A 23,010-nucleotide genomic window follows, 5' to 3' on the forward strand; every position below is an offset into this window, starting at 1 on the left:
ACAGCTGGGTAGAAAAGCACTAGCAGAAACCTTTATCCAAGACAACAGCATTCTCCCCTCATAAACATCATCAGCTCATCATCTTACTCCCCTCCCTCCCCTGCACCAAACGGCAAATGTTCTCCCATGTGTCTCACTCACAGCAGGGTTGGTCCACTATAAACTCCTGCAAATGCGTCTTGGTCAATAACTGTCAGGTATTTATTCTTGTTCAGGTAACTGGAAAGAGAGACACACATAGAGACAATGGATTAGGCGAGGTTAAGCAAGTTAATATAAATACCAAAATAAAATGTGAGTGTGGTCTCCTTAGCTACTAACTGTTTTTTAGGAATTTAGACCATGGGGTCACAAAGAGCAACTGAGCACACACACACACACACACGGATTTAGAAAACATCTTACCTTCTTCTGTCTTAAGCACTCAAAACTATTCTAGGTTTCACCTGTGCAAGGTTTAGATGCATTCATTATGGCTGAAGTCTTTGAAAGTGAATTTGCTTATGATCTAGTTTACATATTTTAAAGATTTTATATAAGTTGCCCAATTCCCTATTTACCTGGCCAATGGTGACTGTGTTTTTTAATCCTCTTCAATACCAACCAAATTAATTTTTGTTCCTCAATACTGATCAATATTTCCATTTACTTTTGATGCCTGGGCTTATATCAGGTATTCAGTGAAGGTGGTGAAGGTGGTGAGTGGTGATGGGGACTGGCAGATTCAGATCTTTTATTTGGGGAAAGGCTGCCAGACTTTGCAAGTAATAATGCAGGATACTAAGATAAACACTGGATAATGTTTTAGTATAAATTGTGTGTATGTGTGTGTGTCAGTTGTATAAATAGTTCCCACGTAATTTTTGAAACATTCTTATACTGAAAGTTTATTTGTTGTTCATGTGAAATTCACATTTAATTGGCTGGTCTGCATTTTCTCTGGCAGTTCTGAGCAGGGGCAGGTTAAGATTAGATAAGATTATAGAATATAGCTTCCATGGAAGTGGTTTGATGGACACTATGATCTTTCCATTTTGAAAACACGTTGGCATTTGAGGGGTAAATATTTTTGAAGCAATTTAAGTCATAAAGGGATTCTGAAAAACAAAATTACCTCTAAATGGATAAAAGCTTTCAAGTATTTTGAAACTGGCTTTTTTCTCCTAGCTGTTTTAGAAAACAAAGTTATCTAAAAAGAAACCAAGTATTACATATATAAATATGTATTTTTTATTTCTTTTTAGATAAATATATCTTTATAGATATATGTATCTTTCTAGATATATCTTTATTTCCTTTTAGATTATATATATATATGTGTATGTATATATATAATCTCCTTATTATAAATGATCTCAATTTACACATGTTTAGAATAATTCACCATATAGACAAGTCAGTTTAGAGTCAGTGAGTAGTCACCTGTTGGTGCAGCGTGAATATAGTGGAGACTCTTTGGAGATCTGTTTAGATATAGATAATGCTTCCATTTTTCTGCTTATGGTGCTTGCTCTTCATGATGCAAAATTCTTGAGGATGATGGTTAATAAGAATAGCATGACACTGGTATATGTAAAAGGATAACCAGCAAGGACCTACTATATAGCACAGGGAACTCTGCTCAATGTTACTTGGAAGCCTGGATGAGAAGGAGTTTGGGGGAGAATGGATCCATGTATATGTATGGCTGAGTGCCTTTGCTGTCCACCCGAGCCTATCACAACAGTGTTAATCGACTATACTCCAACATAAACAGTTTAATAAAAAAGGACAGTGTGATAACTAGGTAAACTACAGAGACCTACTGTGTAATACAGGGAACTATACTTGGTACAGTTATCTTGGAATAACCTATCATGGAAAAGAATCTGAGAAACTATATGTATATATATCTCTGACTGAATCACAGTGCTGTAGACCTGAAACCTACCCAACATTACAAACCAACTATACTTCAATTTTAAAAAAAGGAACAGTATGCCATGAACACTTTGAGTCAGAAGGATGCTCTCTCCAGAGCCCGCACAGAGGAACTTGTCCTCGGTGAACTGGCTGTTCCTCCCTTTCTCTGAATCTTGGGGGGAGACTGAGGACAGGGAGGGTGGCTGTGTTTGTGGCTGAGCTGGGGGAGGCGGCCTCTGTCGCTGGTCAGAAGGCAGAGCAGGAGCAGTGCTTCCATGAGCTTCAGGCCCCCGGCCCCTCCTGGCCCACCGTCTGCTCCTCCAGTCCTTTGTCCAGGATGGAACCTGGAAGAAGAGGGGGCAGCCTCAGAGCCACAGAAGGGTCTCCACTGGGGCAGCTGGACGAAGAGTTTTACCAACCGCCAACAAAGTCTCCGTCTCCTGGATGGGGGATGAGGGGTTAACCAAATGACAAATACCGCGACTCCATACAGTGCTGTCGTTGTTCAATCAGTCAAGTCCGACTCTTCGCAACCCCGTGGACTGCAGCACAACAGGTTTCCCCGTCCTTCACCATCTCCTAGAGTTGCTCAAACTCGTGTCCACTGAGTCGGTGATGCCATCCAACCATCTCATCCTCTGTCGTCCCCTTCTCCTCCTGCCCCCAATCCCTCCCAGCATCAGGGTCTTTTCCAATGAGTCAGCTCTTCGCATGAGGTGGCCAAGTATTGGAGTTTCAGCTTCAACATCAGTCCTTCCAATGAACACCCAGGACTGATCTCCTTTAGGATGGACTGGTTGGATCTCCTTGCAGTCCAAGGGACTCTCAAGAGTCTTCTCCAACACCACAGTTCAAAAGCATCAATTCTTTGGTGCTCAGCCTTCTTTATGGTCCAACTCTCACATCCATACATGACCACTGGAAAAACCACAGCTTTGACTAGACGGACTAGTGATGTTTCTGCTTTTTAATACATTTTGTGATCTTTTACACCTTTTTTCAAATCGAGGTTCAGAACGAAGTTGATCTAAAGTAGCCACCACCTGTTTTCCTCATGGTACTCTTTATTTCCTTCACGGCATTACCACAGTCTGTGATTATCTTGCTTCTTTGTTTACTTTTTCATTGTTTGTCTCCCCACTCAGAATGTAAGCTCTCTGTCTTACTCATTGCTATATCACCAATGCCCAGTTCAGTGCCTCTGTAACTATCTCCTGAATGAAGGTGTAAAGGATTGAATCAAAACAGCAATGCACTTTTCCTTCAAAATAGTGAGGTGGGCCATGCTAAACTTTCACTGTAAGGAAAAAGTAATAGAGAATCAATCATCATATGGTGTGTTGGCAACAACTGACTCCTCAGATGGCAGTGACAAGCAGCTTGTTTACAAATGCCACAGGGTATGGTCCAGATGTGGCCTCTTCAGGCAATGGCTGGATAGCAAGCTTCCAGGGTACTGTTAAGTCTAAAAATGGAGGGAGGGGGCCAATTAACCTCATATATGTACAAAGACCCAAGTACGAGGTTCCAGCAGCCAGTCTGTGTCTTCTGGATGAATGGCTGTCATATAAGCCTCACTCCAAGACTTCATTTGAACACTGTTTGACTCTCCTTCAACTCAACGTGTCTACAGAGTTCATGGTCAGTGATAGCTAGAGCAGACAAAAGCCACCTTGGAGAAACAAGAACTGCAGAGAAGATCTTGAACAGCATGATTTTGTAAAAAGACAACAGACTCAGCACAAGTGCCATGCTGACTTGCGTCCCCTTTTGTACTCTTTGGACCACACAACCTGCAGATCACATTCTGTTCCCAGACTGCTGAAAATCAAGTAAGGATTGGTGAGTTCATCTCAGTTTTTCCTCCTCATCTCTGACTGCTGCAAGTGAAAATCGGCTTGCTCTAATCAGTAGAAATTATTGTAAAACTAAATAATTGCTTGTCCAATTCTGCAGTGTTTTCATCGGATATTCAATACGCCCCCAAGGATCAGGAGGCTGGTTGATAAGTGCTACAGTTTACCAGAAATGCTGCAGAAGATTTTAAACTGGGAAAGCCAGCCAGAGTCCAGGAGGGGAGCAGCAGGATGAAGAGAGGGTGCAGCCAACTTGAACAGAGATGAACTGAGTCTTGGGGGGAGGCTGCCTTCTCTAAAACCAAGGATTGTTTGTACACTTCATCCCTTAGAAATAACGAGGTGCTTAAAAGTGAAATCCCCACTCTGCCATTGGCAGTTTGGAGGCTATCTTCTTATCACAGATGATGATAATGCCATGAAGTGTTATCCTTGGGTTCAGATTGCTGATTCTACCTTCCTTCTGAAGCAAAGTGGATGGGGTGGGAGAATACATTTGCAGAAGTCTTAATATTCAGGAAGAGTGGACTTCCATCAGCCCCATGTATCATATAATGTTCACGGGGAACGTCAAGTTTAAATTGAGTCCTTGACCCTGACTTATCCTGATTCCTCTAGAATCCACAGTCTGTAAGCCAGCTTGGGTAAATCAATCACAAATCTTGGTAGGGCTGCATGGGTAACCTACTCCAGACGATGATTATTTCATATTGAGGGCACATTTGTGTGATCATCTAAACTCTTTCTTCCACAGACAAGGTGAATGTAAAAGACTAAAAAGAGTAGAACGTCTTGGAGTCTGCGGTGAAAAGAAAGACTTCTTGAAAGGATTTCGAAATACTAGGAAGGGCTTATTTGAAAACGACTGGTATCTTTTTAAAAAATAAGATAGACACTGCTCCATGTGTGTATTCCATACTTTTTCACTCTTTGGAGCATGTATGCCTCTTTGAGAACTTCTTGGAAGAAATTAAGTTCCTCGTAGAAAAGATATATCAGATTTTTTCATACGGGAGTCGAGGTGGGGGTGGGGTGCACGTAGGGGGAGGGGAGTTAAGCCCTGCCCTGATTGAAGTGCTGTGTATCTCACAGGCATGGAAGAACAGCATGGTCAGAAAAATGAAGATAGTCAGGAGTGAGGTGCGGAAGACTATCCAGTTGATGAACTCAGTACTGCAGACATGGCTAATATTAATCCCCACTGACTCACACTTGGCACGTAGCAGCCATTCAGCAAAAACAAGCTGAATAAACACATGGAAGTCCAGGTGCTGGGTACCTCCTAGTTGGAGGCACCCTCTACATTATGTTTAGGTGAGGACATGTCGGAGGGAGAAGTATGACATTGCAGCAAGGCAAGCTGTGGGTGCTGCTAAGCTTTGTTCTCTAGGGTGTTTTAGGATACATCGCGGCTCCAAGATAGAATTCCAGCCTGCATTTCCGTAATCCCTGTAGGGTACCTGTTTATGTTGTGAGACTCTCATGGGAATACTTCTGTAGGGAACCATGTTTCCCTCTCATAGCATCAGTTATTTGGAAAATAACTGTCCAGCTCTCAGTGCTCCATAAACTTTTTGGTAGCAGAAATCAGGACTGTTGTTCATTCGCTAAGTTGTGTCTGACTCTTGGAGACCCCATGGGCTGCAGCATGCCAGGCTCCTCTGTCTTCCACTGTCTCCCGGAATTGACTCAAATTCATGTCCACTGAGTCGGTGATGCTCACTAATACCTGTCTGTAAACAGTAACAGGTGAGAAAATGCTCAAGGTTTCAATAGGCAGAGGTAAGAGCCAGACTTGGAGCATATCCTGCAAGCTGTTCAAATACTTACTCCATGAGAAATAATAGCCTGCCTGATCCTATAATCTTTGCTCTGATCATCTTTTCCCAGGGCTCCAAGCTGTGGGGCTTTGCCTGTGATAATGTGTGATGCTAATTAGTACATGGATTGTGTTGACTTCTCTGTGCATAATGATTGGTGTTGCAGTGCACCCGTAGCCTGTCAAAATGGTATTTTTTCCTGCCCAAATGTTTACGGTCAGTTAGTAGCTTGTTGCTAGAATTTGACGATAGAAAGTACTCTACAGAGAATGAAACATTCTGAGATAAGCAACATATCCTCGTGCCTGATAGTGTGGAGGGGTGGAGAAGAGGTTGCAAAGAATGGATGTGTGCCTTAACCCGCGACTGAGAGCGGTTCAACTCCTGTTGAGCAAGGGATGCTGGTGTTGTTATTAATTTCACATCTGAGTGATGACAGTGTGCAGAGCTCCATGTGAAGTCACAGGCTCGCACACCAGCCATCACTTTCATGAACTTTTAACTAATTACCCAACTGCTGCTGAGGCATCAGTGCTTGTTCTCAATGTGGAACTTGTCCAACTTGGCTGCAGTCATGTTCTTCAGTTACACTAAAAAAATAGGTCTCAGGGAGGTCAAATCTGCTAATTTCAGCACACTGACATGAGGCAGATAATGGGGAATAATCACTGTTTTGGATGAGCAATTGTTTAAATTAGAAGTTAAAGTATTTTTACATCAATAAAATCTTTGAACTCTAGTAGGGTAATTATAGAATCCTGATGTGTTTACATTAGTTTTAAAGCACAATTCGCATTGAGGCTGGTGGCAACAGCTCCATGTTAAAATCGCAAAGTCAGTACTATTTTGTTATTACTATGGAAACCTGACCTCTGTTTTCTCCATCTGCAGCTCAGCCCTTATTTATCTTCTTCCAGTTCCAGGCCTCTTTATCATGATTACTATTTTGATTTTTACCTTGCATTATTAGGATACCTTTTACTGAAGAGAATGAAGCTAAGAAAAATTTAGTTTCTATCAACCAGGAATCAAAAACTTAGGATAGAATGAATAGATGGAACATTTATTTTTATAACAGGATCAGAGATTAAGTTTAGATTTCAAATACTGATTGGAAAAAAAAATCTTTGTTTTATTTCATCATTGAATATGAACTTTCAAACCCTAGAATATTTTTATCTAGATACTTCTTATCTTTATCCCATGCTAGCCATTTAATTTTTACAAAGAGTTGGGAGAAACAGACTCCATATTTCATGACACAATGGTCATCCTCACTGAATATCTACATCTAGATCAGTTCAGTTCAGTTCAGTCACTCAGTCATGTCTGACTCTTTGTGACCCCATGAACTGCAGCACACCAGGCCTCCCTGTCCATCACCAACTCCCAGAGTTTACCCAAACTCATGTCCATTGAGTCAGTGATGCCATCCAACCATCTCATCCTCTGTCGTCCCCTTCTTTTCCCATCATCAATCTTTCCCAGAAACAGGGTCTTTTCCAATGAGTCAGTTCTTTGCATCAGGTGGCCAAAGTATTGGAGTTTCAGCTTCAACATCAGTCCTTCCAATGAATATTCAGGACTGCTCTCCTTTACAATGGTCTGGTTGGACCTCCTTGCAATCCAAGGGACTCTCAAGAGTCTTCTCCAACACCACAGTTCAAAAGCATCAATTCTTCAGTGCTCAGCTTTCTTTATAGTCCAACTCTAACATCCATACATGACTGCTGGAAAAACCATAACCTTGACTAGACGGACCTTTGTTGGCAAAGCAATGTCTCTGCTTTTTAATATGCTCTCTAGGTTGGTCATAACTTTCCTTCCAAGGAGTAAACATCTTTTAATTTCATGGCCGCATCTAGATCAGATGTTCACAAACTATGACTATGTGGTCACATTCTACTTGCCACCAGTTTTTATAAATAAAGTTTTATTGACACGTGGCCACACTCATTTATGAATTGCCTGTGGCTGCTTTCACATTGCAGAGGCAGAGTTGAATAACTATGAGATCTTATGGCCCACAAAGACCAACCTATTTTTTATCTGGCCCTTGCCAGAGAAAGTTTGCTGATCTCAGCTCTAGACTTCTAAAAACCAAGGCAAAAATGATTTTCAGTTAAGAAATATTTCCCACATTTGTGAAACCCTTCCAAATTTTACATAAAAATGTCAAGAAAGTATGTGAAAATGATATATTGATTCTTTCCTATGTTTCAAGGGATAGCAGTGACTAGAACGGGGAATCAGTGAATTAAAATCCACTGTCTTCAACAGAAAAACCCTCTCCCATCAGCCAAGGCTCTCACAGAGCCCACGATATGGTCTGAGAAGAAGGCTGGTAGGAAGATAGAAACAGTCTCCCTTCATAACCTCTTCATAGATTTAACTTCAGAAGACCCCAGAATGATCTGAAACTTTACTGGCTCTTATATCCTCCATATCCTGCCTCTTGAACAAACCTTGTTAAATTTACCTGCCTCCCAACACAGCAGTCTATCAGATTTTTCTTGAGTGTTTTTGTTATTCGGTCTCTCAGTCCTGTCCAACTCTCTGTGACCCCGTGGACTGCAGCACACCAGGCTTCCCTGTCCTTCATTATTTCCCAGAGTTTGCTCAAACTCATGTTCATGGATGCCATCCAAATGTCTCATTCTCTGACTTAAGTAGCTTCCCCCAAAAAGTATTCTGTGGCATAACAGTCCAGAGAGAGGCTCCTGGAACCAAGGCCTCCCTAAGAAGCTCTGCATACTGTATCCTCCTGTTGTGTGCGTGTGTGTGCATGTGTGTGTGTGTGTTCAGTTGTGTCCAACTCTGCAACCCCATGGGCCCGCCAGGCTCCTCTGTCCATGGAATTTTTCCAGGCAAGAATATTGGAGCCGGTTGCCATTTCCTACTCCAGATCCTCCTACTGGCTACTGGTAATTCAGATTCTTCTATCAAAAGACCTAAGAAGTCCAGCTGTACACTTTGTTTAACTTTATAAGGTCATGAACAGCTTTTAAGAAGTAAACCTCATTAATTTATTATGGAAAGAGAGTTCAAAGAACATAGTTTGGGAAATACATTCCTTTACCCCAACCCAATTTATTCTCTTACCACAAAAGCTGGGAAGAAATTGGGATAGAAATTATTGTTCCATTGTTAGTTTTTCCTTTTTTTTTTCCTCAACAAAATTTATCTATACTTTCTTGATATTCTGCGGCTGACTTTATGTCCAAACTGTAAAATAACAGGCTACCGGATTACACCCAGATCCTCTTAGCACAGTAGTCTGCTGATTAAGGAAGATTCGCTCTGGAAACCTCCTGAAGTCTCTGTGGAGTTCTCTAAGCACGACCAAGAGGCCAGTTATGAGCAGGCACAAGGCGTTTTGAAGCAAAACGGTGAAGGTACATGGACTGATTTTAGTCCCAGTTCTTTGAATTTAATAACTTTCGATCATGCCCGCCTCTTCATCAAGGTGCCCCTCACTCAAACCTCATCTGGAAGTTGGCTGAGCGGGTGACCTTGCTGCAGTGGTAAAGTCAGACTCTCACTGACAGATGACACTGGTGCTTAGAGTAACTGTTCTGTGAAACTTCTGCTGGTTGTGTCTTAAGTCTTGAGTGACCTCCTTTCTCCAGCATGAGTCCACTCCTCTGCAAGATCTTTTAGTTTATGTGTTTCACGTCTTTAACCGACTAAGAAGGATACACCTTATCCTGGGCTATGAAGCAAGTAGCAGCAGCTAGAGGAGTTGGGTGTCCAGGCCTAGAGGTGGCTGGTAAGTCAGCAACAGTGAATCCCAGCAGGGCATAGGGGAAGGAGTCTTGAACTAGGGGTTCCAGGTCCTGGCTTTGGCCTGGCCACTAGACAGCTCTGTCAAATGTAAAAAGCCACATTTTTAAAAAAAGCCAGGTGTTTGTTTATATTTTTGGCTGCACCGGGCCTGCATTGCTGTGTGTGGGCTTTCTCTAGTTGCGGTGAGTGGGGTCTACTCTCGAGCTGCGGTGTTTGGGCCTCTCATTGTTGTGGCTTCTCTTGTTGTGGAGCGCGGGCTCCAGGGTGCTGGGGGCTCAGGAGTCATGGCACAGGGCTTAGTTGCTCCGTGGCGGCATTTAGGCTCTTCCTGGACCTGGGATTGAGCCTGAGTTCCCTGTACTGGCAGGCAGATTCTTAACCACTGAACCACCAGAGAAGTCCAGCTATGGTCTTGACCTTTGTGTAAAGCAAAGGTTGGACTCACCTGAGGAGACTTCTAAAAAATTCCCATGCTCTGTCTACACTCAGACCAACTAAACCAGAATATCTGGGGGTAAAATCTAGGGCTTCCAAATCTCTTTAGGTGATTCAAATTGGTAGCCAGTACAGAGAACCTTGCTCTGCAGAACTTAAAAGTCTGAATTTTATACCCAAATCTCTTGTCAGATACCCGAGAGTGATTGAGGGTGATATCGTCCAATGACTAAACATGGCAAGTTAAGGAGGCAAATAACTGAGAGCACAGATCCTCATAGAAAGTGAAGTCGCTCAGTCGTGTCCGACTCTTGGCGGCCCATGGAGTGTAGCCTACCAGGCTCCTCCGTCCATGGGATTTTCCAGGCAGTAATACCGGAGTGGGTTGCTATTTTCTTCTCCAGGGGATCTTCCTGACCAAGGGATCGAACCCGGTCTCCCGAATTGTAGACAGATGCTTACCATCTGAGCCACCAGGGAAGTCTATGGATCCTCATTTTGGGCATTGCAATCATTTGCGTATGGAAAAACAGAAGTTTTAGAAATGAATTACTGTATATTCAAGGTTGGTTTCTTGTCCTACTTATCCAGAATTCCAGAAAAGTAATTTGGATTCAGGCAAATTTGGGTTCATCTGGACATGCTGGATAATTCAGAGTCATGTGACTAGTTCTCATCTCCCTGACTGAAAGGCTCTTCACTGTCCCTGTGGAGCGTTTGCTAATGTGGTTCTCTGTTGCCTTAATGCTAACATTGTGATGACCCTGGTGTCCCTAACGGTGTGACAGTCTTCTGAAATCTCTACACCCTAAGTATCTACAAGCTGACTTAATTATTTTGAGAAGTCCCAATTCCCCACTTCATTCATAGAAAATTTGAATTGGGAAGATTACTGCCCTAAGGGTCGTGGCTTTCTAGGTATAAAGAGGAAAAATATTTGGTTAAACTCATGCAATATTAAAATTGCATGCTAATAATTTTTTAATGTGATAACTATGGAAAATCATGCTTAGGTCTCCAAGCAAGGATTGTTAGCGTTATTTTCTATTTGAAATGTGTATTTTGGATTGGGTACATCTCTCCCCAGTATACGCTGACCCTTGATATTCTGCCCTCAAGTTGAGGCCACTGGAATGTGTGTTTGGTGTGGGCAGGGAGTACATTGGTCTTGTTCATCTTGGTATTGCACAGTTCCAGGATCGTTGAGGGCTTTTCCTGGTGGCTCAGCGGTAAAGAATCTGCCTGCAATGCAGGAGCCACAGGATATGTGGATTTGATCCCTGGGTCAGGAAGATGCCTTGGAGGAGGGCATGGCAACCCACCCCAGTATTCTTGCCTGGAGAATCCCAAGGGCAGAGCAATCTGGCAGGCTACAGTCCATAGAGTCGCAAAGAGCCAGACACGACTGAAACAACTTAACACGCATACAGGGTTGTAAAAGGTGTTCAGTAAATGTGTTGAAAAATAAATGAAGGATTGTGTGAGATGTGTACATAAAGTTAAGACAGAAGTAGAGTCTTTTCAGACTTACCCTGTTTGGGTTTTGGGTTTTGGTTTTTTTTTTTTGCCACACCACAGAGCATGTGGGATCTTAGTTCCCCAACCAGGGATTGAACCCTCTCTGCCTGCAGTGGAAGGGTGGAGTCTTAACCACTGGAAGTCTTGACCACAGGAAGTCCCTGTAATTATATATTTAAACAAATGACTAACATCAACCTGAATGAGCCCACAACTAGACAGTCTAGAGAAAGGTGCTCGGATCTTCACTTGATATAAAGTACTAAGAAATCCAAAAACCTGATAAAGAGCAAGAACTAGGGAGTAACACCAAGGTATAATGATGTTGAACTTATTAGTATATATTGTACAGGTTATTTTTGCCACCTGTTGATGTTCGGTCAATGGACCAGCAACATCGTATCACCTAAAAGCTTGTTAGAAATACAGAATCCTAGAGCTCAGCCCAGATCTACATAAATCAGATCCTGCATTTTAACAAGACCCTCCCACCCCAATGCTCTATATGCTCAGTAAAGTTTGAGAAGCATCATACAGCACAACAGACCTAGAAACATAGGTCTTCAGATTTTGCAATGATCATTTTCCAGAACATAAAACAACTATGCATGAAATGTTTAAAGGGGGGAAAAAAGATGGAATTACAGAAATGAATTGGCAAATATTTTAGAAAGCAAACAGAACATCTGAAGTTGAAAAAAATACAACTGTTTAAAAATACTTAGTAAACTGTTATAAAACAAATCAAACACGAACACCTGGGAGCCTGCCTTGGGGTTCTCTCCTCTGCAGAGGTTTGCATGTGTTTCTGCCAGGAGTCCAGAGGTTCTACTAGCGTGGTCCCACTCCAGCTCTTATCCAGGTTCCCTGAATTAACCCAGGAATCTCAGGTTTGCCTCACTTCTCCGCCTTCTCACTGACTAAAGTCTCATCTCCTGGCACCACAGATGATGGCAGCTGTCCAAGGGAACTGCACCCTATCTACCCACCACTTTGGTTTTAGTTACTGGTTCATTACTTTATGTCATTTCCCTCTCTTTGGAGCTATGGCATAAAATACAAAACTTTTAAATGTGTAATCTAGTTGTTTCATAGTAGCAGGGCCCTACAAATTACTTGGCCCACCATACTGTAGAAAGCAGACTCTACAAAAGCTAATTGTCATTTACTAGATCGGGTTAAATCACACACCAGATGGCTGAACCAGTCTACCAGCTCTTAGACACGAAGCATGCCCTGGCACAGATGCCGGGACCACAAAGACCTGATAGAAAAGCACAACAAAGACAGAAACCCGTGTCAATGACTATCTTTTTTGCTTGCGTCCTATTCTAGGCATAATTCATTTGCAGCGAAAGCAAAATCGGGATATGGCTTTTCAGCTCTTTCTGAATGAATCAAATATAAACTGACACCTTTCCTGAAAACATGTCAGAAAGAAACTAAATGAAAACCCTCTTGGTCTGAATAGCTTTGGACTTAGTTAAGACCCTTGTTTACTTCATGGACCTAGTGTGGAGTCCTGCCCTCAAGGCCGCAGGTGCCGAGCTTTGCACCAAGGCCACAGAAGCGGAGCCCAGAACCAAGCTGACTGAAGCTGACTGAGCCCCTTTGTAACCTTGCCCAAAGCCCCCTGATCATCACGAACAAGCTCCCTGACTCCCAATTAGGCAAAGATGCCCACCCCAGCAGGCACCCTATAGTGCCCCAACCAATCACCTAACACCAACCTTCCAGCAGGAATTTTCTTTGTCTTGAGGCTATAAAAACTGGCTACTAACCCACGAAAACTGTCAGCTTTCCCTGGTCTGTCAGAGGTCGGCTCGCAGTGCCCACTTTATCTCTGCTCTTCTTAATAAACTCACTCCCTTCTGAAATGCTCTGTCTGAAAATTCTTCTCCAACCTGTGCTAGGACTGCCTCGACACCTAGTAGATGAATATTTACACACACACACACACACACACACACACACTCCTAGTAGGTAACTGAAGGTGACACCATAGTTCTGCATTTTATTAAAGATAAAGCTTTGGGGTTTAGAACTGGAGTCAGTGTTAGTGTCCACTAAAGCCTGCTCTTGCAGAGCTTATTAACATCATCCCCAAGTCTTGCTCTAACTAACCCTGGGGTTGAGGAATGCTCTGGGGGAACCCATCTCTAGCAGAATTCTGACCCACTGAATGGTCCTTTTGGGGGCTTCTGGAGGTGTAGGGGAAAGATAGTGGTTTTCATGGCAACCCTTGACTTACACAGCATCCAGCTTTGTCCCGTTGAAAGCATGTCCTTGGATTGAAGTAAAGCCATTGTTGTACAGTTTCCTATAATCAACAGGGAGAGAAGAAATCAGTGACCCATGAGAGGTAGTGCTGGCCCTTGGGTCGGGCTTCATTTTTTTCACTGCCAGAAATGCGCATGAAGGTTCTCAGAGCCCATCTACGAGCCCTACAAGAGAACTTTACCGTATATCTTTTTTGGGACATGGAATAATATTTCCCAGTTTGAGCCCTCATTCTCCAGACTTGGCTCCTGTTTCTCAGAAGCAGATTCACTTTGATGAACAAGGACTTGCAATCATTGAAGATTTTTTAAGAAACATTCTACATATACTCAAAAAACAGAGTTTTAGGAGTTAACCCAATGTCAAAAATGGAGAAATAAGTGCAGTTTTTTATGAAAAGCACTTTAAAAGACATCATTCATCTGAACACCTGGGTTTTCTATTTTAAAATGTTATTTCACATTTGTATTCATGCTTTTAATCCTCGGGGCTTACCACAGATTAAATGCTTAATTAAATGGTTGAGAGCCGAATTAAATTGAACTTTAAAAACAAATCTAAGAAAGTAGATAGACCTTGGGCTTTGGGGAAATTTTAATGTTTTTAACTTGCTGCTGTGTTGCTGCAATTAATTAATTTATACAGGGATTCCGAGGGCTGGACTAAAGCATTGTCTATATTTCCTAGTCAGGTTATTGAGAGGTGGAGGTGATCTACCAAAGCCACACTGATGCACAGCTGTCCAGAATCAGGTTTTGTGAATTCAGAAGCAGTTCTTCCCACCCACCAAAGGGGCACAGAGCCTTGGGAGGTCTGGTCTACACAGGGCTGCAGCGGGAGCTTCCTGGGAGCTATCGGCTGGAGATGAGGGAAGCCGGCCAGGACCACAGTCAGGCACAGCTGGGGAGATTTAGGGGAGCCTGGAAACGACTGTAGTCTGCCTCCTTTGAACTCTGGAAACACAGCAAGAAGCACACAGGAGACTGCACATTTGGAATGAGACCTGGGTCTGTCACTTCACAGTAGGTGATCCTGAGAACCTCTCAACCTCAATTATCCTCAGTTTTCCTTGTCTGTCAAAGTCTGATCAATTGATACCTCATCAAGAGGTTGCTGGGAGCACAGGGTCGCTAGACATTTGACACAGTGAGGTGTGGACGCTCACGAGAAGGCGGTGTTAAAAGGTCTTCCAAGACCTGAGAACTTGGATTTACCTTAGGGAGTTGTGGAGAACCGAGAGCTTATCCTGTTTGTTGGTCTGTTTTGTTTGAAACAGTTACACGGTGAGTTTAATTCCAGCTACGAAGGTGTCCTGGGTAAGGGCTGCAATGCACAGGGATGCTCAGCACCGAGGTGGGAAAGCTAAGTCGTTTTTATCGGTAAATTACTTTTTTTCTGAACTAGAGATCTTGAATGAAGATGTGAGAACTCCTAATTTTGGCATTTCTGTTTCTCCAGAATTTGTTGAGAGACCTAGACAATAAAAATGTTCTTTGTTGGAGTTACATTTCAGAAGATTAAATAACAATCTTACTGGACACGTAGGTCTCAAAAAGGGAGATTAGTGAAGGAAGAAAAACATAGTAAAGAAAGAACCAAAGGGGCAAATTTTCAGTGAAACTCTGTCCTACCAGGAAGATGGGTACAAATTTTGCTGTTGGACACATACCCTTTCGTGTTTACAGGTTTTTGAGCATGAGCTTCAAAGAAGCAAGGACTTTTGCAGGAATGTAGAAATAATCATCTGAAAAGCTAGTGGACCAGCCATGGCATCCCCGCTTCTAGATTGCAGGAAAGTTGAAGTTCCCTCATTCAGAGGTTTATCAAATGCCTATCGGGCCCCATACTGTGTGTGAGACAAAGGCTAGCCTCCGATGCAGAGGGCTGCTTGTGATAGGCGTCCTTAGAGAAAGACACCGAAAGCTGGAGGTAACATTCTGTAAAGAAACTGATGCGTGGCCAATGGCACAGGGGAAGCTTTTACAGGAGATGCAAATGGCCTTGAGGTTTGGGACCGAGCAGGCTAAACCCCAGTCTTTGCTGTGTGGTCAAATGAAATGGTGGCTAAGGAGCCTCTTGTTTCTTTAAGAAAGCTCTCCCCCCATTTGGAGAAGGATGAGCTGAAATGATCCACGCTTGGGTAGAGTTCCAGAGGTTGAGATAGCTTCAACAGGGTCAAGACAGCTGGCCCGAGACTGCTTCAAAATAGCCCTTCAGAGTTGTGTGGAGCCTTGGATCAATTTTGCTGGAGGATAACTGGATCAGGTGGGTATCCATTGATGAAGAAGATGCAGTGTGACCCAAGAAAGGAAGCTGGATAACAATCCATCCCAAACACCCCCCGGGGCCTGCGTGAACAGTGGTACTGAGCCCAGTCAGCTGCGGATCATTTGACGAGGCCCCAACTTTACTTTGTGGTTAATTTGGCCAAAGAGGGGAAGTCTTTATGGCCTGGGAAATTAACTTATCTCTTATACCTCTGTTAGGTCACCTTCCTGAGAACATTTTGCAAATTTCCCTGATAAAGCATTTCGTTTTGAACAACTCAAGAGCAGAACCCATTCAAACTCTGGAAAAAATTATATAGAGGACTATGTTTTTTATTCAATATCCCATCATAGGAGCTTAGTAATAGTTAGTGACGACACAGCTGAATTATGAGTGCAAAAGCATGAAAGCCCTTATTAGGAGCACCGTTTTCTAGCTCAGGGACCTTGGGAGAATCACTTAAATTTGCTTTAACCCCAGATTCTTCCTCTGTTCAATGGAGATACTGGATACAGAATATTGTATTATAAGGCCAGCCTGCAGGCCAAATCCGGCCCACTGCCTGCTCTTGTCAATAAAATATTGTTGGAACATGACTGCTCTGCTCATTAGTCTGTGTATTGTGGACGGCTGCTTTTGCCCTACAATGGCAGAGGTGAGCAGTTGCCACCAAGGCCATGCGGTCTGGAAAACCTGAGTGGCCGTTCACAGATAGAGTGTGCGGACCACTTCTGTACGAGACTCCTCTTAGTCTTGCTGCCTAAACCACTCTGTCAGCTGCAGAGCGCCGCTCCGTAAGGTGCCGCTCTCATTTACCTGTGTGCAACCCTCGGCAGACCAAACAGCAACATACTGTGTGCTAGTGTGGTTCTTGGAGGGCCTGCGGAAATATCACAGTGACCCCGATAGAAATTCCAGGGTTGGCAGGAGTGGAACTGGCCATACTCACAGTGTCAAGGTTTCGTTGCACAGGCCCTGAAAAGCGTTCGCAGGGATGGAAGTCATGTAAGGGTTGTCTGTAATTTCACTGCAAGAGAGGAACAAAAACACTTGGTGGAAAAAAGCACCTCTGGAGCTGGGCTCTGCTGTATAATATGCACCTAAATATATAGGCTGACACTATTCCGTTTTATCCTATTTCTTTTTAGGTGTTGTTGACTCTTCTTAGCTGCTGGTGGCTCAGAGGTCCGGTGAGGTGGTGAGAGCTGACCTAGGTGGACGGGCACTCAGAGCCCCACCTGGGCAGGGAGCTAGTGAGCTTCGCGTGTGGGCTGAGGGTCCTGAAAGTCCTCATGTGCAAGAGGAGGACTCACGTGACAAATACTTTCTCCAGAGCAACTCGTTTCCTCACTGTGTGGAGCCCCCGAAAAGGGTCGGTAGGATGGGATCGATGGGTTTCATGATTATTATTAAAGTGTCCTTCGCTTGAAAAACACTGCCAGGCAGATGCTCCTGGAGAACATTTCTATGTTCTAGTTGCTGGAAGATGGGTTATATTTTGAACAGAGCTCTTCTGCAGCAAAGGAGCATGGGCATTTTTTTTTTTCCCCTAGCAAAACCCCAAGAGTTTGGATCCTATCACTTTACTGATATATTTTGCTGACTCCACAGTACAAACTCAACCTGTAACTCTCTCTGCATATGTCCTTTCATGCCTGGACAACTAGTAAGACACTTAACTATGTCACGAGTTTTGGAAAAGAGCACTTGTCCCCAATGAGAAGTCCCAGGAAGTGATTGGAGACCACTCATGACCTGCTCCTGGGACCCTCCTCAGACCAAATCGCTTAGGTTTTCTATTCCCCAGCTTCCTCATTTGTATAGTGTAACAACTATAACTTCCTTTTATGCCTTGTAAGGTGGTTAAGAGGAGCAAACATGATAACAAATGGGAAAGTGTTTGAAAAGCTATGTGAAAAATAAAGAATCCTCAATATCATCAAATTTCATTCTATTCAATCACCTCCATCAGCAAACACACATGCCATAGTTTCTCCCATTAAAAAAAAAAAAAAAAAAAGACCCTTTTCTCCTTGTTTCATGTGCTCCAACTTCTGAGGCATTTTTCTGCTTCTTTTTAATAGTAAAACTACCGGAAAGAGTTCACTGTCTCTAATTCCCCCTTCTGAATCTCTCTTAAGCTCACTACAAATAGACTTCTCCCCCCCACAGAGTCCCACTTTTCAGAATCACAGTGCCCCACATTACTAAACCCAACGGGCATTTCTCAGTCCTTGCCTGACTTCATTCATCAGGGCATTTTTCACAAATGATCACTGCTTCCTCCTTAAAACAACTGCTTCACTTGGTTCCAACCAACATCTATGGCTGCACCCTAATTCTTGTTAGCGACAAGTAAAATACTGCCAAATATTGCCTGTGTGCACACTTACAGTATGAAGAATACATCAGTGGAATAGATTTTGGTCAGGTCGGGGAATTCTCTAAGTCCAGTGTTGAAAATGCCACTACAGTACATGAAAAAGAAGAGAAAAAGAATAGAAATAAGGTAAGAAAATCAACACATAGGAAGTAGAATAATGTAACAGCTGAAAGTATGTGTTCTGACGCCAGACTAGAATCAAATCCTAACTCCTTCATCAATTATCTGAGAGACCATGGCAAGTTCCAGCCCTTGGATGGGACGATGCTCCTCAAAGTACAAGAATCTACCCAGTCCACCAGTGTCAATGCATCTCTTCTGTTTAGGAAAATCTGGGGATTGTTTGAACCAAGTGGGATTCCTAGAAATAGGAATTCAGGTTTCTTTTTGTGTTGTGTGTGTGTGTGTTTGTGTGATTACTTTGTTTTAACTGGAGGATATGATGCATGTGTTGGGAAATAGGAGGGTGGAATAAGGGAAGGATGCAACAGGAAGACAGTCTAATTACTGACCCCAAGCCAGGCTCCCTTTTGCAAACTCTACATTATATTGTGTTGGTTATTTTACCAAGGATGATACCCCCATGGCAGCCTCTTGAGAATACCATGGCAGCAGTACCATAAAAATATGTTTAGACAAAGAAGGAAATCAGTCAAAGACAATGTCTTCACTCTCCAAAGCTTGTATCATCAGGGCAAAATGTCAAGATAAAAATGTGCATAAAACAGCCTAAATATAAAAGCTCAGGCTCCTGATGCCTCCCAGACTTAGTTGGTCTAACATTGTTGTAGCTACTAGAACATAGATAGTGGAGTTATGTTTTGTTTGAGAGCCTTGGCATGCCATGCTAAGAACTCGTCACTACCAGTAAACCTTTATAGAAAGTCTTCCAGCAGGGAAAACTTTAGTCCCCCTGGTGCCCCTTCTAAGGCAAATTCTGACCTGATTCCTAGAGGGGAAGGCACATGATTTGAAGAGGAAGCAGGAGCCTGAGGTCTCAAAAAAGCAAATGGGAAGCTCCAAATAACCAAGGAGAGAAGTAATATTCCATAAGGTATATCTGAAGAACGGTAAATAAACTCATTCAATTGCAACAGCAGTTCGTATGGAAGAGCAGGGGGGTAAAGCCTGAGAGTTAAGTGGGGACAGTATTGGAAAGGGCTGGAAATGCCATCTTAGGAACTTGGACCAAGATCTCTTTATTCTCCAAAACCCCAACTGAGTCCATCTCCTTTTTGATGTCTTCTCTAATTACCTGCACCCCCAGATAAAGGTATGTACCTCTCATTTGTCACTTCCCACTATTCTTCTAGGGGAGGAACTTTTCAATTCCATATATAAATCTTCCTTTAAAAAATGGTCAGCTTCTTGGAAGGCAAGGACAACGTTTTATTATCCAACATGTTCCCCACCAAACCTTGCACAGACTAGGGAACCTGATGTCTACTAATCAAAGAGTTACTAAAGAATTGAAGCTCAGAGTCCACACAGGAGCAATTGCCTTGTGCTGTAAGTTTTTATTGGGCTTCCCTTGTGGCTCAGCAGGTTTTTACCACTTCCCAGATACCCCGTCAGCCCCATATCCCACCCACGTCCTCTTCTGTCCCCCTGGGATCGCCCACCCCTACCTCTTCAACACTGAACTATTTTCCGTCCCCCAAATAAGCCACATGGTTCCACACTTTTGTGTCTTTATCGTGCTATTCCACCCACCTGTATTTCTCTTCTCCCCCTCCCCCTCTTTTTCCCGGATAACCTCTACTCATCCTTGAAGACTTATTTCATGAAATATATTTGGATATATACTTTTATTTAAAGTCCCTAGATGGCAATGAACTAATATGTGAATAGTGATTATTTCTGGGTATTGGGACGAAGATTAACTTTTTTTTCTTTGTAATGTTTTCGCATTCTAATCTTTTACAGCACATGTGAGCAAGAAAGGAGGCAAGAAGGGAGGGTGCCCGGAGGACCTGAGTGCGTGCACACACCCCCACCGCGCACGCTTTGCTGAGTGGACAGGCAGCAGGCACTAGGCAGTGAAGTTCAACAGAGGACGGAAACGTGTGGTCCCTGCTCTCGAGGCAGACAGTGCTCTCTCTCTCTCTGTTGAGTGCCCCTCCCAATCTCTAAGATCAGTGTCGCCTTTTTTGGTTTGTTCTGGTGTAACAGCCAGTCTAATATCGTGATACCCGTTTCCTGACAAAATTGACTGGTGGGCTCTCAGAGGGTATGTTCGTTTAGAGACCATGCGTACATGATGGCGTGTTCTCTCTCCTGTCTCCTGGGGCGGGACTCTGGTCCCAGCCTGTGTGCTGACTTCTGAACAGGTTTTCTTTTATGTGGCTGCACTGGGTCTTTGCTGCTGTGTGTGGGCTTCCTTTGAGCTGCGGTGTGCAGGTTTCTCATTGTGGGGGCTTCTCTTGTTGTGGACAACGGGCTTAGTTGCCCTGCGACAGGTGGAATCTTCCCGGGCCAGGGATTGAACCCACGTCCCCTGCATTGGCGGGTGGATTCTTAACTGCTGGACCACCAGGAAAGTCCCTTGAATAGGTTTTAAAAATGTGACTCACTTCACCTGGCGCCTTGCCTGAAGGGAAAAGGTGGGGAGTAAGTCACAGGATGTGATGTGTCCCAGGCCACCCAACCAATCACCACTAAAATGACCCAATTCCACATTATCCCGGGGATATTCCCATACTATAATTCTCTTTTTTTAAAAAAGGGCAGGATGGGATAGGAGTTAATACTTACAGGAACTTCAGAAGGGGGAGCTCTTTTAGGGCGCCAGGGTCTATGTAAGTTAAACTTCTGGTATTCCGAATCTCTCTGTAAAAGTCACAAGAAACATAGTCACTATAATATAGTCATTTCTGTTCTTATGAAAGATAACACAGTCTTAATCAGGTTTAACAAAGGTTCATGAGAAGAATACATATTTCCTTGGTGCCCGGTGACTTTTTTTGCCAGGAACCAGTCCCACCAATAAAAAGCTACTTTTTGCTTCTCTCAGGGACACAACGGCTGTTCAGCCCCCTTCCATCATTAACGTAGCTTTGATCCATCTCACTTTGGGGGTGACCTTTCTCTTATCCATAGCCTCAGAGACTTTTTTTCCTTTTAGGTTTAAAACTCTCTCCAGTGGTCTGTTGAGGGCAGATATCTTTACTATTGATAATAACAAGTAACCTGGCCATGGGGAGCGGGGGATTGTGTGGATTATATAATGGATAACAGCACAGGAATAAGATTGGTGAGGTTCCTCTGTCCATTACTATTTCAGAAGCAGTAGAGGTAATGAGTATCCATAGTTCACTTGGGTTTATCTTCCTGCTGTTGTTGTTTAATAGATAAGTTGTGTCCAATTCTTTGTGACCCCATGGGTTATGGCATGCCAGGCTCCTCCGTCCATGGGATTTTCCAGGCAAGAATACTGGAGTGGGTTGCCGCTTCCTTCTTCAGGAGATCTTCCTGACTGCGGGATCGAACCCGCATCTCCAGCATTGGCAGCCGAATTCTTTACCACGGAGCCACCAGGCAGGCCCTCATCTTCCTGTGTGTTCTCAGTCATCCAGGGTGTCTGAGGCTTCTGTGATCCTGTGGACTGCAGCCCGCCAGGCTCCTCTGTCCGTGGGATTATTCAGGCAAGAACACTGGAGAGGGTTGCTGTTTCCTTCTCCAGGGGATCTCCACAATCCTGGGATCAAACCTGAGTCTCCTGTGTCTCCCGCTTTGCAGGTAGATTCTTTACCCACTGAGCCATCAGGGAAGGTATTTTCCTACACAGTTTTTTTAAACGCTTCAGCACATGTGATAATACCATATAGGTCTCTAACTTATCTACTTAGGTTTATATACATGCTATCAAAATGCACAGCTAGTATCAGTGAAATCAGTGCCTGTTAGAAATAGGTTCTCATTGGTATTAATAGAAGTAAATATATTCAACATGTGTAAATTGGTTAAGAGTTTAAAGGCCCTCCTGAGGCTTACATGAAGAAGGTAAGAAAACTTAGTAAGTCCTGTAGTCTGACCCCTTCTGAATGGCACCTTAGGCTTGATTCCTAAAGGAACCTGCATCTAATGGTTGCTGGTAACAACTAGAAGACAGAATCTGGCCTCTAGATTTTTTAAAAATAGTTTTGTTGAAGGAAAATTTCCATAATTTTATGCATTGCAATTTGATACAATTAGATGATTTTTAGTAAACTTGTAGAATTGTGCATTCATCATCACAATCCAGTTTTAGAACGTTTCTATCAATGATAAAAGTAATCATATGCACACTTGCAGTCCATTCCCACTCCCTGCCCTCTGCCTAGAAACCACTGATCTACTTCTAAAGTTGCCTTATCTGGACATTTCATATAAATGGAATCATAAATTCATAGGCTTCTGTGTCGGGTTTCTTTCATTTAGCACAGTATCTGTGAGGCGCATCTGTGTTGTAGCATAGATCAGTAATCTGCACCTTTTTATTACCTTTTTATTTTATTACTGAATAACCGGATGGACCTGAGGTCAAATCTTGGCCCTGCCACTTCTAGCTGTGTGACCTTGGGCAAGTTCCTTGACCTCTCTGAGCCAATTTCCTCATTTGTAAAACAGGGACAATGTTAGGGACTCTTGTGAGGATAAATAATGTCTATCTGAGGTTTCATGTGTGTACAGTAAGGGCTCTATAGCTGTAGGTTTTATTGCTGTTTTTCACCTGCACAGAATGAAAGCTGGAGCAGACGCTGGAGACCTCGGGTTGGAGGTA

At 43.2% G+C, this 23,010-nt stretch overlaps 1 protein-coding gene across 2 annotated transcripts in view; it reads right to left on the minus strand.

The window, feature by feature from the left end:
• Positions 1 to 23,010, minus strand: part of TSHR (thyroid stimulating hormone receptor) — a 151,684-nt gene that overhangs the window by 36,464 nt on the left and 92,210 nt on the right. For both annotated transcript variants that reach the window (XM_061158339.1, XM_061158340.1), the window contains exons 4-8: positions 21,003 to 21,077; positions 18,259 to 18,333; positions 16,815 to 16,892; positions 13,569 to 13,637; positions 142 to 219 (exon numbers count right to left, since the gene is read on the minus strand). In XM_061158339.1, coding sequence (XP_061014322.1) covers positions 142 to 219; positions 13,569 to 13,637; positions 16,815 to 16,892; positions 18,259 to 18,333; positions 21,003 to 21,077 — 375 coding nt within the window. The remainder of the gene's footprint in view (positions 1 to 141; positions 220 to 13,568; positions 13,638 to 16,814; positions 16,893 to 18,258; positions 18,334 to 21,002; positions 21,078 to 23,010) is intronic.

The sequence above is a fragment of the Dama dama genome, chromosome 12 (assembly GCF_033118175.1).
Source record: "Dama dama isolate Ldn47 chromosome 12, ASM3311817v1, whole genome shotgun sequence".
Lineage (NCBI taxonomy): Eukaryota > Metazoa > Chordata > Mammalia > Artiodactyla > Cervidae > Dama > Dama dama.